This window comes from Sebastes umbrosus, chromosome 11, assembly GCF_015220745.1.
Source record: "Sebastes umbrosus isolate fSebUmb1 chromosome 11, fSebUmb1.pri, whole genome shotgun sequence".
In the NCBI taxonomy this organism is placed as follows: domain Eukaryota; kingdom Metazoa; phylum Chordata; class Actinopteri; order Perciformes; family Sebastidae; genus Sebastes; species Sebastes umbrosus.
In genome coordinates, this window is record NC_051279.1 from 28065278 (window position 1) to 28079806 (window position 14529).

General features: G+C 45.5%; 1 protein-coding gene across 7 annotated transcripts in view; it reads right to left on the reverse strand.

Annotated features, from left to right (window-relative positions):
* Positions 1 to 14529, reverse strand: part of LOC119497149 (vacuolar protein sorting-associated protein 13B-like) — a 393997-nt gene that overhangs the window by 207559 nt on the left and 171909 nt on the right. For all 7 annotated transcript variants that reach the window (XM_037785043.1, XM_037785042.1, XM_037785044.1 and 4 more), the window contains one exon: positions 9648 to 9781. In XM_037785043.1, the coding sequence (XP_037640971.1) occupies positions 9648 to 9781 (134 nt within the window). The remainder of the gene's footprint in view (positions 1 to 9647; positions 9782 to 14529) is intronic.

Here is a 14529-nt window from a genome sequence, read left to right on the forward strand (position 1 = left end):
TTTTGCTAATCTGTCCTAACTGAGCCCATAAACTTAAAAACCTGGGTCTACATAATTACGACAGCATTAAATACGACCTCTGTCTCAGTCATCTAATTTATATTGGACCCAGGCAGTGAAGTACGTGTCTGACATTTATCCCGCGGTGCTGTGGTCAGATCCGCTGTTAGACCTATTGTTTTCATATCACTGCAGGGAGGAGAAACGTGGAGGCCCTGACTCTGTACAGACCTCAGCACAGCACAAACCCAAGATCACCTCTCTGCGGAGCGACCCCACAACATGCGAAGCACAACACACACTTGCACATAAACTTGCACATCCAAGCACGCATGTACGGACACATTTTCTCCTCATTTTCTCTACAGCACACTCTTTTTCACACACACAAGTCACGACACACAGGAAATCACCCAGAGATAGAGGAGAGGAAATTAGAAACACCCTCCCAACATCCCGGGTGAAAACATTTGCAACTCTGGAGCGGAGAGATCTCAGCGGAGAGATCTGCAGCAAACGGAAAATACATCCCTTTGTTTTTAAAAACCTGATACCTCTCCAAATGTAATCTTCCTGTGCCTGCACCAGACGGGACACTGTGTTTCCTAAGTGGCCGGTCAGATGAACAGAAGGTCCACAGAGCAAACCCCCCCCCCCCTCCAGTCTCTCTGGATAACCCACCCACTGTCAACCTTCTGCTCCCTTTCCTTCTGCATATCCTCCTGCATTTTCAGCTCTGTCCAAAAACACATTTGGAATTGAGTTTAATAGTGTAAATAGTAGATTAACATGATTAATGCATGTATCTGAAGATGACACTGTGCAGATGTGTGTCGCGGTGCGTGGATGTACACAAATTAAGTTGTCCCTGCAACCTCAGAGAGCAGCTTTCCTCCCTAATGTCTATGAGAAAGGCATCTAAGCGTGATGCCTCCTGACAACAGATAGGCTGGGTCTCACCCACATGCCACCACAAGCAATAAGCTCGTGGCCTGGCACAGCAGCAGCACGGCCAGGCAGCCAGCCATCCCTGTGGCCCTGCATTCCTCTCTTCTAACACTGCTTACAGAAGCTGACAAGCGCTGGAGGTCTCCCTGGCCGAGGTGGAAATCTGCAAAAATAAACGCTTTAGGTGACATGAAGGCTTTGTTTGTTTCTGCTGGCCCGGCTGTTTGTGTTAGCGCGGTGGGTTAATTGCGACTTTGATCGCTGCGTTTATTGATCCAACAGTGGCCTTAGGAGCGCGGCGCGGCCTGGCCTGCCTCGTCTGCTCCCACCCCCTGATCCCAAACAATCACACCTCAACCACCCCGGCGTGGTGAGCCACTGCAGATGGGGTCTAAGGGGCAGACACGCCAAACTAGGGTTGAAGATGCACTGGGAGATGATGGCCATGACTGTCTGGGAGTACTCGACTGAAGCAGGGCCAAGGACAATTAGAATGGGGTGATCTAGTTTAGAGACCCGTTCAACCCGATTCGACTCTTATCAGACCATTAAATAGGTGTTATCGCTCGCTATTAGCACCATAGATGTGGGTCAATAGGGGCCTACTACGCCAACTATGTTGCAAAGTGAAAGCAAAACTTAAAAGCAAACTGAATGAAATGTCACATTTTTAACACAAACAAAACAGCTTCTTTAAGTTTAGGCAACACAAAAATGGTGCTCCAGTGTCCAAGATCAAAACTGTGTCCATAGCAACGGTCTGTTATACATAGCAACAGCCTGCTATAAAGAAATAACAGATCCTAGAATGCCATGATCGACCAATCAGAATCAAGTATTCAACAAAGCCGTTTAATGACCACCAATACGCCTATTTAATAGCCTGATAACGGTCTAATCAGCTGGCCCGTTAAATGGGAATGGGGTGAATTGGACTAGGCTAAAGGTCCAGCAATAGATTCATGGTACAGCTGAGAGTGTTGATAAAAGCCCTCACATACAACGGACTAATGACAAGCAGGTTGGCCTGGTCAGATGTATGAAACAGACTTGGCTTAGTTTATCTACAGTAGTGGTGTGGCCAGACAATTTTGCTCTGGGCCAGCTGAAGTGAGTGGAGGTGGCTGTGTATGTTATGCAGTATGGAATACCAGGCCAAGTTGGATCAAATAGTGATGGACTGCAGATGAAAAGAGCTTTTATTGGCTAGCTCTGGCAAATTTTCACCACTACTGATTTATGCGGTGTGACCCGATCAAGTAGGCCAAATTGGGCTGATCTGATTTGACCTGCGTTTGGCATGGCTTCCTCCTCTGTCCCAAGACAAAAGGGGTGGATGGATGCCCCAAACAACATAACCGGATTCACCTCCAAACAAGCTTTCCAAAAACACATTCAGAAGATAAGGGTGAAGAAAAAAAAACCACCATCATATGTATTTCCCTGACAATTTTTAAAACATCTCAATCTTGAAATTCTAGCTGCTGTGAGTTTTTATCCTGATGAAAATCAGTTCCAGGTCTCCAGGCCTCCGAGGTTCAAGAGGTTACAGACACAAGAGAATCCTGGTAAGCACTTTTCCAGCGCAGCCCGGTGAGAGGGTCAAATATGTGTGTGCGTCTATAATGGCTGTGAGGTCATCGGTGTATTGACACAGCAGCAGATGATGGAACGGGATTCTGGCCACACATGCACATGAGCGCTCCCGTCAACATGTGCACGCACAGAAACACAGTGTTCTCACTCGGTAAACAGCTAATGACACATCTACTGTGACACTGTGGGGTCTTGATTTAGATCAGGCAACACCAGAGAGGATGAGTGTGTAATCAGGAGAGAATGTACACCCTTTCTCTCACTCTCTCCTCCTCCTTCATATTCCCTCAGCACCTCCGCTGTACCCTTCTCTCCTTCCTTCCTCTCCAGCTCCCTCTCTGTGTGGTGACTCAATGACAGGAGAGACACACTGCGTTCTGAGCTCAGCATTAACCCTTCTCTTTGTTTGCACTACAGCCAATCAGTACTTAGCTTTCTATTAGACAACCAGGGACTGCAAGCTATAATAAAAGCCTATTCTTTTTCCTGTGCTCTTAAACATAAACACTACAGCCACTTGTGCCACTGACGCTCCATCAGAACATACAGAATTCATCACAGTTTCAGCCTGATTGAAAAACAATTCAGTTTGGCAGCCTGCAGCAAGGTATGCTACAGTAGCATGCAGATTTATAAGCACTCAAAAGGTGCAATAGTGTCAGTTATTTATGATAAATACAGTTAAGTATATGGACTCTGTCAGAGTGTGTGCATGAGGGTGATTTTACACATCCAGTGTTAAAGTCAAACACGCACACTATGTTTGAAAAATAGTCTTATTAAATAGTCAGCGGACCTCTGAGGGAATGCACTGGGAGTGTGTGGGTAGCTTTTGTTTTTATGAGGGTCACAAGTGCAAAACTGTGGTAACGCCGTTCGCCTCGCTCAGTATTCACTACTTTAGGAGCAACGGAAGTTAGGCGGTGCCTGGCGGTACTACGGTTTTGCACTCTGTGGCTCACATTACCGCAGTTTCACAAGTGTGTGTCGGAAAACTATGGTGGCCTTCGGGTAACGTAAAAACGCAAAAAGGCTCTCTCTAGAGCCTGTGTTTGGTTTGTCCGCTCTGGGCTACCGTAGAAACAAGGCGGTGCAACATGGCGGACTCCGTGAAGAGGACCCGCTCCCTATGTAGATATGAAGGGCTCATTCTAAGCTAATGGAAAGACAACGATTCTTAGTTTCAGGTGATTATACACCAAAGAAAACATGGTTATGAATATTATATTCCATTTATGATAATAAATACCCTTTAAATGCTACACACTGTTCTTTTAAGGGTCTTTAACCAAACACATTTTCACATCTGGGCTCAATGGGTAGGGTAAGGCCCTGTTCATGGCTGGAGCTGGGGCTTGAGGTTAATCATAATAAATGTAAATGTATGCACTTACCCATCATAGAACACCTGAAGTTGCAATATCTCCCAAAACATGTTTCTGTCATGATTTTGATGAGATGGCGACCCTCGGGGTTTGTAAAATGACTGTCAAGTCGACAATTTATTCCCACAATCTATATATAAACATGGTGTTTTAGGTGGCACATAATTAAAAGTTGTATTTGCAAATCATTGGGAAATTGTGGGGATCTGACAGACAGGGAGGGTGAGGTGTTGAGTGGAGGGATGATAGGATGGAGGAAGGGGGGGGCAGAGGATGAAGTAATGTGCCTGCAGAAGGCACTCCAGCCGGGGGTCAGATCCTGTTCATGGAAACCATCTGGCCAGCTCCATCTGAGCCACACCAAACATACACTACACATGATCCTCCTTTCTATCTCTCTCTCACCTCCCTCCTGCCTTAAACTTACTCACCTTCTGCACATTTTTTCTCCTTCTCCCTCGCTTCCCAACTCGTCTCCTTTCCATCACTTTACCTTTTCTACCCCACTGCTTTTCCTCCTCCTTTTCTCTTTCTCGAAAAATATCCTACTCATTAATGCATGGCAGCTGCAGGGAGCAGTGTTACTTCATTTTTCCATGGCAACGGTCTCTCTGTTTCAGCAGATCCCATTTCAGTTTTGGTAGCAACGTGCTCCTTTGCCAGTGCTGAACACATTCATGTGTTAAATAGAAGGAATTATTGCAAAAATTCCTGAAATAGAATCACCGTCCTGATCACTGGCAATTATTATCAGGGCCCAGAGAGAACATGGGTGTTCCCGGGGGAGGACGGAGCTGAGAAGGGGAGATGACAGGATGAAAAGGGGGTAAGGGAGAGCAGTGGGGGAGAGGGGCAGGCAGGAAATAAGCAGGGGGGAGATACGCAGGGGAGAGAGAAAGACCCAAGAGGTAAGAACACGGAAGGCAGAGTAAGGAGGTCAGGAGATGTAAGGAGTAACGCAATGAGTTGGAGCAAGAGAAGGAAGAGAAGGAAGTGAAGCGGAGGGTCAGAACTCCAAGGCTGAGGGCAAATGGCCATCTGAAGATGTGCCAGGCCACTCTGGCCAGGGTGACAATTGCAGCACTGCTCTTCAGCCCTAATGCGAAGTGACTACTAAAATAACACCACCTACACATGTTGTAGCCTTGCATGACCAAGAGACTTAGTTGCCTCTGCAGGGAAAAACACACACTCTCTCCCTCGTGTGTATAACGCAGATGTTCTGTGCCGTACGTAATTTCAACTTCAATTTCTCCACCATCTTGGGCTTGAGGGGCTCACTTTGGAAGGTATGGCTCTCTGACCTCACCATGCCTGTGTTGCAATGGTGTGACAAAGACACTGGGCCCTATTTAAACGATCTATAGCGCATGGTTGGTCCAAAGTGCATGGCGTAAGTGCATTTAGGGCGTGTCCGTCTGAGCTCCAGAGCTGCTTTACGCACAGGGTTTCAGCCGGAGAGGCGGTGCTTAACGCGTGGATCCATCAGCCTCAAAACGGCGCCGTTTAGGGGGAGATGGCCCACAGACTTTGTGAATGTGTGTTGTGAACCTTCCAATGTAGACACATCTTTTTATCTGAATAATGCCCCCTTTAAATAGCAGGAAAATACTGCGCCAGACTTTAGACCAGGTTTTTGTCGGTCAATGGGCAATCGCTTTCTGCCACCTCAAGATAGCAATGCGCCAACAAAGAACCTGACCACACATCATTTTAAGACCAACACGGCCATGGGCACACAGATGGGCTCAAGTTCATCTGCTACTTACACAACGTGGGCATGAAAATGACAACTGCGTAGGTCTGAAACTAGCAATGACAGGTGCGCTTCGCTTTGCGCCAGGTGTTGGATAGGGCCCACTGGCTCTATCACTCTGAGTGAATGTCTTTTTCCTCCACATCCAGATTCTCTCATTCTCTCAGTTCATCATTCCTGAGGAGCATCAACACTAATCAACTACTGTTTAAGACTGTGGGACCCCTAATTGTCCAAGCGGTGATTCGCTGAACCATTTCTCTTTGGACCAGCCGGCTCGTCTGTTTTCACCATTAGCTGCCTGTCTGTCTCGATCATCGACAGTTCCCTGAGGTGACTAAAGGACGTTCTCTGATGGCTTTTGAATGGATTACGAATAACGTTTTGACCATTTTCATTGCAGGGTGAAAATCGCCTATCGTTCCCACTGAGGTAACAGGAGAAGAGGGTGTTACAAGCTGAGATAGATAGGAATGTGCTGGATTTGAAGTCACAGAGGAGCCAGAATCATTTCTGGGGTTCGGTTTAAGCACTCAGCTACAGATAGAGCGTGACACTCACGGATTCAGATAATAATCTGTACCCTAACCACGCATGACGGGCCATCACCGGGAATCAAAGCTAACTACGTCTGTCATTGAAAAAGACAAGTACAGTGTAAAGCATGATTTTAGAGCAGAAAGCTACAAATAGAAACGGAGCATGTTCTGCTTTTTCCAGCTGCTATTCTGGTTTTAGACTTTGAGTGGGAGATGTGTCTAAGACATTACATAAGCTATACTCAAGTCTAGAGTCACACTGTAATGAAATGTACAGTGCAGTGGGACAGAATTGCTTGCGCAGATTTTTTTTTTCTGAGGTTAAGCTGTTTCTTGTGGGAAGATAAAGGATGATGCAGCAAAGTGCATTAGACCCTGAAATGTATGACACTACTAATGAAAATATAGAACATGTTTTATTCCATTCTATGCTATTTGTGAACTGCTGACACTGGCGGAATAAATGACAACACAATGGCTGAAAATGCAAACCTCATGTACTGTAGCTTTTCCAATCTGCATTATCACTAGTTTCTACTTCTATTAAGATGAACCCACAGCCTCGCATCCGTGCAAGGCCTCTTTCTTGCTTTCTGCCGAGAATCTGTAGGAAAGAATTTATGTCACAGCGACAAAGCATCACGACTGCATCGATTTACACAATCACCAGCTATCATGTGTCCCTATCCTGTTTAAACAGCCTTAAGTGGTCTCAGCAGCCGTAGAATAATAAATACTTTTGTAACTTTTCTCTCCCCCAATCTCGTTCCTCCACCTTCGCTCTATCCCTCTTCTTCCTCTCTCTTCTGTAAAGAGACGGAGAGAGACCCCGCATGCCAAATTGGGCACATGTGCAGCAGAAGTGTGAGCCATTAGGTATTCTGTTTACACCACACTCAAATAAATGGAGTGGTTTAAGTTTGGGGATATCCAAGGCCTGGGGTACCAGCTGTCGGGTTGGTCGGGTTTGGTCCGCTTCCACTCCCATGTCAACAGGACAGACTGTTTCCTAATTACCGCCGCAGTGCGCGGTGTGGTCCCGGTCGCAGCGCCGAAGGGGACAGAGGGAAGTGGAGGCAATGACGGGCTCAGCAAACTATTAGCGGGTTGAGTTAACTTTTGTGGGAGTACTGTAAACAGCTCAACGGGCTGACATGGGACCTGGGCTCCGAAGCACTATTTCAACTCGCATGCGTCACGCACTCTTTCATGTTTGACTGACATCACTTTGTGTGGTCCTAGCAATAAGAATTAAGATGAGATTAAGAATGGTTGTTGGACTCTTGCATCGTCGGTTATTGTTTACGCGCACAAAGAAACTTGCCTATAAGCCATATTCCAATTAAAGACCGATTTAGTTTACTTGAATTCCCTGGCACAGAGTATCCCTGTTGCCGTGAATAAACCTGTTAAGAGAAAACGTCTGTGCGCCTGTGATGACCTGCCTGCGTACACAACACGCTGCTGAAAAGATATGAAAACAGAATCCCGTGAAGTTGTGATCTCTGAGATGATAGTCTCATCACCATGTAACCGTTACCTTGTTTGACTGTGTGCTGACAGAGAAAACCAACAGTGAAAGAATACTTCCATGCTGCAGTGATCTGTGTGATACTTCATCATGAGAATATGAGCCTAACTGGAGTATTTTAACACAGTTCTGCCAACCCAAAACTTGGATATTTGAGTAAGAAAACTGAATACTCTGGGTAAATGTGGTCACCATCCTCACAGTAACTCTGTAGACCAGCAGTCATAAAGGAACCTAACTCATTACCGGACACAAATATGTCCATATTCCCCAATCAGTAATATACCGAACCACATGAGTACTGTGTGCGTAGACACACGTGTGCATACACCATGACGTTCAGTTCCTGCATCAAGACGAGCCCTGTCAGAGAGTTGTCAGCACTTCCTGATGTATTTCAGATGGGGCTGGTTGTGATGTGGGCTCTGCTAACTGGTCTAGTCAAGATGCAGCAGGCATCCACACAATGGGAGCACTCAACTGTCCAGTTAGACACTACAAAACAGACGGACAGAGACATCCAGCAAGCCAGCCAGCCAGCCAAACCAGACAGTCAACCCACCACAAAGCGACTTGAGACGCTACGTCGCATCTGTATGTAAAGCAGGCTAATGGGCTAACAGCTAACAGAGGTCCCTGGAAGCCATATGGTCACAACCGCAGAGAGAGCTAAGCCGGGCTGGGCCAGGCTTAGCTAAACCTCAGTACCTCAGAGAGGAAGAGGAGGACGGGGAGAGGGGTTAATGGTCTCTAAAGCAGATTTGGGAATGGTGGTTGGAAATGTAAACCTGCTCCCGGACGTGTGTGACAGCCAATAACTTCTGTATAACGTCAAGTCAAAGAGCACTTTTGCTGATGCTTGAACCCCAAAGATAAATGTGGTAAAGATTGGCATATATTGGGAGGCTAAAGATTCAAGGATTTATTATAGTCACTATACAACACAGGATTGTATAATGAAGTGTAGTTGTAGCCCCCCGGCCACGCTACACACAGAGAATGTATAAACCGATGTTCAAAATATTTAAAATAGAATAGAATATAAGCAAATAAAATAAAACAAACTGTATAAAAGTAGTGCTAAAGGAAGAAATAAAAAGGAAAACTAAATTGTATTTACAAGGAATATATACAGTTATGTATACTGTATATTAGGGCTGTCAATCGATTCAAATATTTAATCGCAATTAATGAATCGCACATTTTTTTATCTGCTCAAAATGTACCTTAAAGGGGGATTTGTCAAGTATTTAATACTCTTATCAACATGAGAGTGGGCTAATATGCTTGATTTATGCAAATTTATGTATATATTTATTATTGAAAATCAATTAACAACACAAAACAATGACGAATATTGTCCTGAACCCCTCAAACTGCATTGTATTATCATAAAGTGGGCATGTCTCTAAAGGGGAGACTCTTGGGTACCCATAGAACCCATTTTCAATCCCATATCTTGAGGTCAGAGGTCAAGGGACCCCTTCAGTTTCATATGATACCGGTATCTTCACTATAGCTTTAAAAATGAGCTGCGAAACCAGTATAACAGAAAGTTCCATGTCATTTCCAAGTCATTTAAAGTCATTATTGATTGATATGTGGGTGCCAGATTTCAAACAATCTAATTGCAATTATGTGAATACAGCGTGTAGCTCAACAATATTTCAGGAAGGTGGTCTCTTGTTGACATGGGGGCTTGACCCCTAAGTACTACTAGAGTATAAGGACATGCCACTGGGCCACTCTGCCCCCAACAGGACTAGATACAGTGAAATCTTGCATATCACTGACTAACATCAAAGGACCACCATCCAAAGGAAATGGGTATCTTGTATACCTGCTCCTATACACAAGTACAACAATAATGGCATAGAGTTATAGTTTGGTACCTGTAGTGTAAGGCGTTTAACAGCATCCCAGGCTTGGGCGATGAGCTCCTTCATCCTCTCCTCTGAGGTTGTCCATGACTCCGCTGCCGTGGTGTCGGGCATCACCTTCATTGGGATGGACAGGGGACGTGATTCTGGAAAAGAAAGAAAGCGATAAAGACAAAAGACATTGGATCCATACATTGTTTTAAAACAGCTTTTCTTAAAAAAAATCATTCATATTCTGATTGTGCATCATTTTAAAGTGCCCAGTATGAATGTGACTGAGTTTTGTTTAAACTTCTGGTCGTGTGATGAAGTAACCTCTGTACTACAGAAGTACTGTAGAACCCTGTAACATATGATATAAAATCAATATATGGTACATGTGACTATATTCTGTCTTGCATTAATCCTTTATTTAACTCTCTTCATAATTCACTGTTATTTTCATTTGCTGTACAGTATCATGTTATATGATGCTTTACTGACACTTCATTGAGGTGATGTAATGTTGGCACTCAGGTTTCTTGTCTCCTACAGCCGGAGAGGGAACTATGAGAACTGAGGGAATGCACGCACACACACACACAGTGTCCTAGACATGACATGTCCTGGTGTGCCTGCTGTGGTCCAGACGAAGGTCGATTGTCTGCGCCGACACTCATGGCAACAGCCAAGCACACAAGTCCCACAGCAACAACTCCCTCAATTAGCCTTAGCACTCACCGTATTAACCTGAAGGTGAAAAGGACACCTTCAGTGTCCGATGGACAGTTGTGGTGAGAGAAGAAGACACGCAGATAAAGGAGAAGCTGAGTGGAAGAAGCAGAAATGGAAGGGGACTGAGACAGAGGCGTATAGACCGAGCGCACATTCTAGCAGGTTAGCCTGAGGTCTGTGGATGTTAAAGCCATCAGGGCGTCAGAGGTGAGGGAAGGGGGGTCCCTCTGAAGACACATTAAGACATATTCCATGATTTAAAAGGTCTGCCTTGCTCAGCAGCTCTATCCCACAGTTGTCATGAAACAGCGGTGATGTCACAGCACCGCCGTGCCTCCTCAGACGCCACGCTCCCAAATATCACTAAAACAGCCAAGCGGGTTGGTGGGGCAACAGGGGTGTGTTGCCGGGGCGATGGACAAAAAGGATGGTTAGTAACCTTGGTTTGTGGTCGCTGTGGCAACCTGCCTAAAACTTGTGGGTGGGAGCATGTGTGTGTGTGAGGTGAGGTCACAGGTGCGTGTGTGTAAAGTTTGTGTGTGTGTGTGGAAGTGGAAGAAACCAGACCGAAGGCCGAGATCATCGTGTCTGGACTCTCTTACGGTATTTTCTCACACTCAGCATCCAGGTGCCTCTGGCATTCAGGGACTATGAAAATGGACTGTTTTTGTCATGATGCCTACAATCAGTGTTGCATCATTGTGCACTATATGCACAGTACTTTGACCGCACTGTACATTTTGTTCATTTGACAAACCCGTATTTTCCAATTAGCCTTTTCCCTCATTCTTATTCGTCAGCGACATTGTTTCTGCGAGCCTCGTACACAACCGATTCCACTGTTCGCATACTTTGCTAAATATCCACATCGTCTCAGATGGCAGAAATTGACTTTGACAGGACAGATTGTGTTTCATGGACTGTCTTTCATTGAGTAATGTGCAGAGAGTGCTGCATAAACCGCTGTGATATCATTGGGTTGTCAATAGTGTTTTGTTGTAGCGGGCAGTGTGTGTGTTAGAGTATTCCTGTCACACTGCATTAAGAGAGCTGTTTCCTGTTTCAGCTCTGCAGGGGATCCGTACAGACATGACAGAGCTCTGTGGCTGCTGCTCTCTGTCATGTGGCCCAGCTTTCTAGACCATGGAGACGCTACCCCAGGGACTGGGCATGCTCTCTTTGTGTGTGTGAATGTGTATTTATTTGTTAAGTAAAGTAGTGTATATGCATGTGTAACCTTTTGGGTGCACCCACGTTGACATCAATGTCTGTGCACACCGTTGGTGGTTATCACTGGAAATAACAGTCTCACTACTTACGTCAGAGTCCTGGTTATCCCCCCCATACCCGGATTACATCCTTGCCCAACCAAACAGCGCCTTCCCACATCGGAAAATACAACGCAAACATATATCCACACACACTGCCCTGACAACACACAACAGAATAAACACTAAAACAGACCCCAAATGAGTTCACACCCACACCAATCATCATTGGTGAAATCTTAGAGTAAACAGAGACCACCCTTCTGGCCATCTGAAACATGAATCCTGGTCACACACACTCATACCATGTCCCCCCAATTTACCAAACTAATCTATTACACACCATGAGATTTGTTAGCGTGAGGGTGGAGTGGACCCCGCATGACTAGAAGTTGGAGACTAACTGGGTGTGTGTGTGTGTGTGTGTGTGTGTGTGTGTGTGTGTGTGTGTGTGCATTTTGAAAATTACAACTATGATTCCTTTTGAGCTTAAATGCATGATTGTGAATATGCAAGCCTACATGAGTAGGTGTACAGTGTGCCACATGCAGTATGCACTCACATAAACCTGTGGAACTCATTTTATAATGCACAACATGCAGTGAGTATTAATACAATGTACATGCGGGCACACATGCGTTAACCTTCTGAGAACCATCTGAAAAGCCGTCATTGGAAACTGTTTGGAAAAGGGCAGGCGCTTTCAAAAAATACTCGGCAGGTGGTTGGATGAACCATTTGTCAATCAAACTTTTGCCAAAGCCAGTCGAGAGAAGAGCATTTACATCTTTTCTGTCGAGAAAAGCCTTAATGAAGAAATCCAGTTTTGATATAACTGATGCTATTGCAGCATCTACGCTAACCTCTTCAGGAGCGAACATTGTTGTTTAGAACGAATAGTCACCTCTCCGTGTCGTCACACACACACGTAAGCCACGCCCGTAGCTGCTAGTAGCTCCTCACAGGATGCCGATTGGTCCGTGCTCTGGCTTGCCGGACTTACACGCATTACTTGAAGCCTGACAAGACGTATTTTTGCATGTGATATGTGATCCTGCAATTCTTGCGTGATCTACCGACATCACGAGAATCCAGCTGCCGTGCGAGGTAACACACACGTCAGCACAGAGCCTGAAATTGGGCCAACAATTGCTGTTATTAAATTCAGACTTTAACACCGTGACCTTCTTCTACACTCTCATTTCAAATCAATTCCACCTTCAAAATTTTAATCTGAGTCATGTTCTAGAGGAACCCATCACTCTTCTTGATATTATTACTTTTGGGCCAGGCCTCAGAGGCTGCACTTTTCATCTAAAAACTGGTTATTGCCCTAATCCTATGGACCTTATGGCTAACCTTCACCTGAAATAGACCAAGGAGAGAAGTCATTTTTTTCTATACTTTGGGGGTAGGCAAGACTGTGAATGTCCTTCCCAGGAGAGAGTCTGCTAGGCCAATCAGAAAGTGTGCATAGGCAGTAACAATGCAAGGCCAGTCTGCTCTCCGCTTTGTTTTAAATACCATTCCAGGATTCTGTTTGTTAATCCTGGGTCATTATTTGGAATGAAACTGCCATATCTTGTTATAGTGACTTGGCGCCCGCCATTTCTGCAGGGAGGGGATTGAAAAAAAAAAGAGAGAGGCAGGCAGGGACAGAGAATGAGAAAGACAGAGAAAACACAAGAGGTCTAAATTCAAATGAAAGAGAAATATGACAGGAGCGCCCAAAGCTCTTAAACCTGCCCAGGCCTAACAAGTCCTGAGAGTCCTCTTAAAGTGGGGTTATTCCCCCTGTCTCGTGCCATCTCAGCCATGTCCTCATTTTCACCCTCTGTTAGGCCATTAGGCTAATATCTTATTGGCCAAACTCTGGCCATACACCCTTCCCCTCTCCTTTCCTCCTCTGTTTTGTTCTCACTCTCTCCCACCACTCCCTCTTTCTCTCTCAGTGTTCAGAGCTGCCAGTCCAGTCCCCTATAAACATTCTCGTGTTCTGCTGGTGATTATTCATCCCCTTTAACAGCTCCATCACATCTCCCAGCGAGCGAAAGGCCCGGCTCTTTTAAGACCCACAGCCTGGGCCGAGAGACGCGGAGCCCCATTACAGCACGTTGACTTTAAGGCGAGAAACAAATCAGTGTTGCCTCGTTTCATGAGGTACAACACAACACCGCTGTGGCAGAGTAGCAATGCAATAAAATGTGTGAACACACACACAAATTCCCTCTGATTTAACAGTCTTCACAACAGCAATGGCGCAAAGTATCCGCACGTCCTTCCCAAGTGGTTGAGCAAGTCAGCCATAAAAACAGCCTCATTGAGGGATTTCGGCGTTTCCCCATGCCGCCTGCTATCTTTCTGGTATGTTCCCTTTTACAAATGGTTTACAGTGAGTTGAAGTGTTGTATATTCTGTTACAGCTGCGTGCAGAGGCAGCAATGGGGCTCTTTAATAAACCTGCCCGCCTATTTGTTTTGGATGCAGATCGGTGTTTATTTAAATATTTACGTAACTCCATTTGTTATGGGGTTATTGAAGCCGCCATGAAAAAGTGGCGGCCCGGTCAGGCTGACCGAACGGGTGAGGAATGGGGGTGAAAGGGTGGCAAGAGGACTTTGTTTTAAGAGTTTTATCTTGCCTATTTATTTCTACTCTACACACACTTAGGGTTGGGTACCGAAACCTTTCTATACGACCGGTATCTAGTGGACCAAATGGTAACGCAGATTTCGGTTCCTCATTTCCGTGCCACTTAAATTCCTAACCTCCCTCTGGTGCTCCGAAACGGACATGACAGGTAACAGAAGCATCGCCGCATGTCTCGTGCCATCGCTGATTAACAGTATTGCACTCGCTTGCAGCGGCAGTAGGTATCATACTGTTAGCTCACAGCTAGCTTAAAGTTTAAT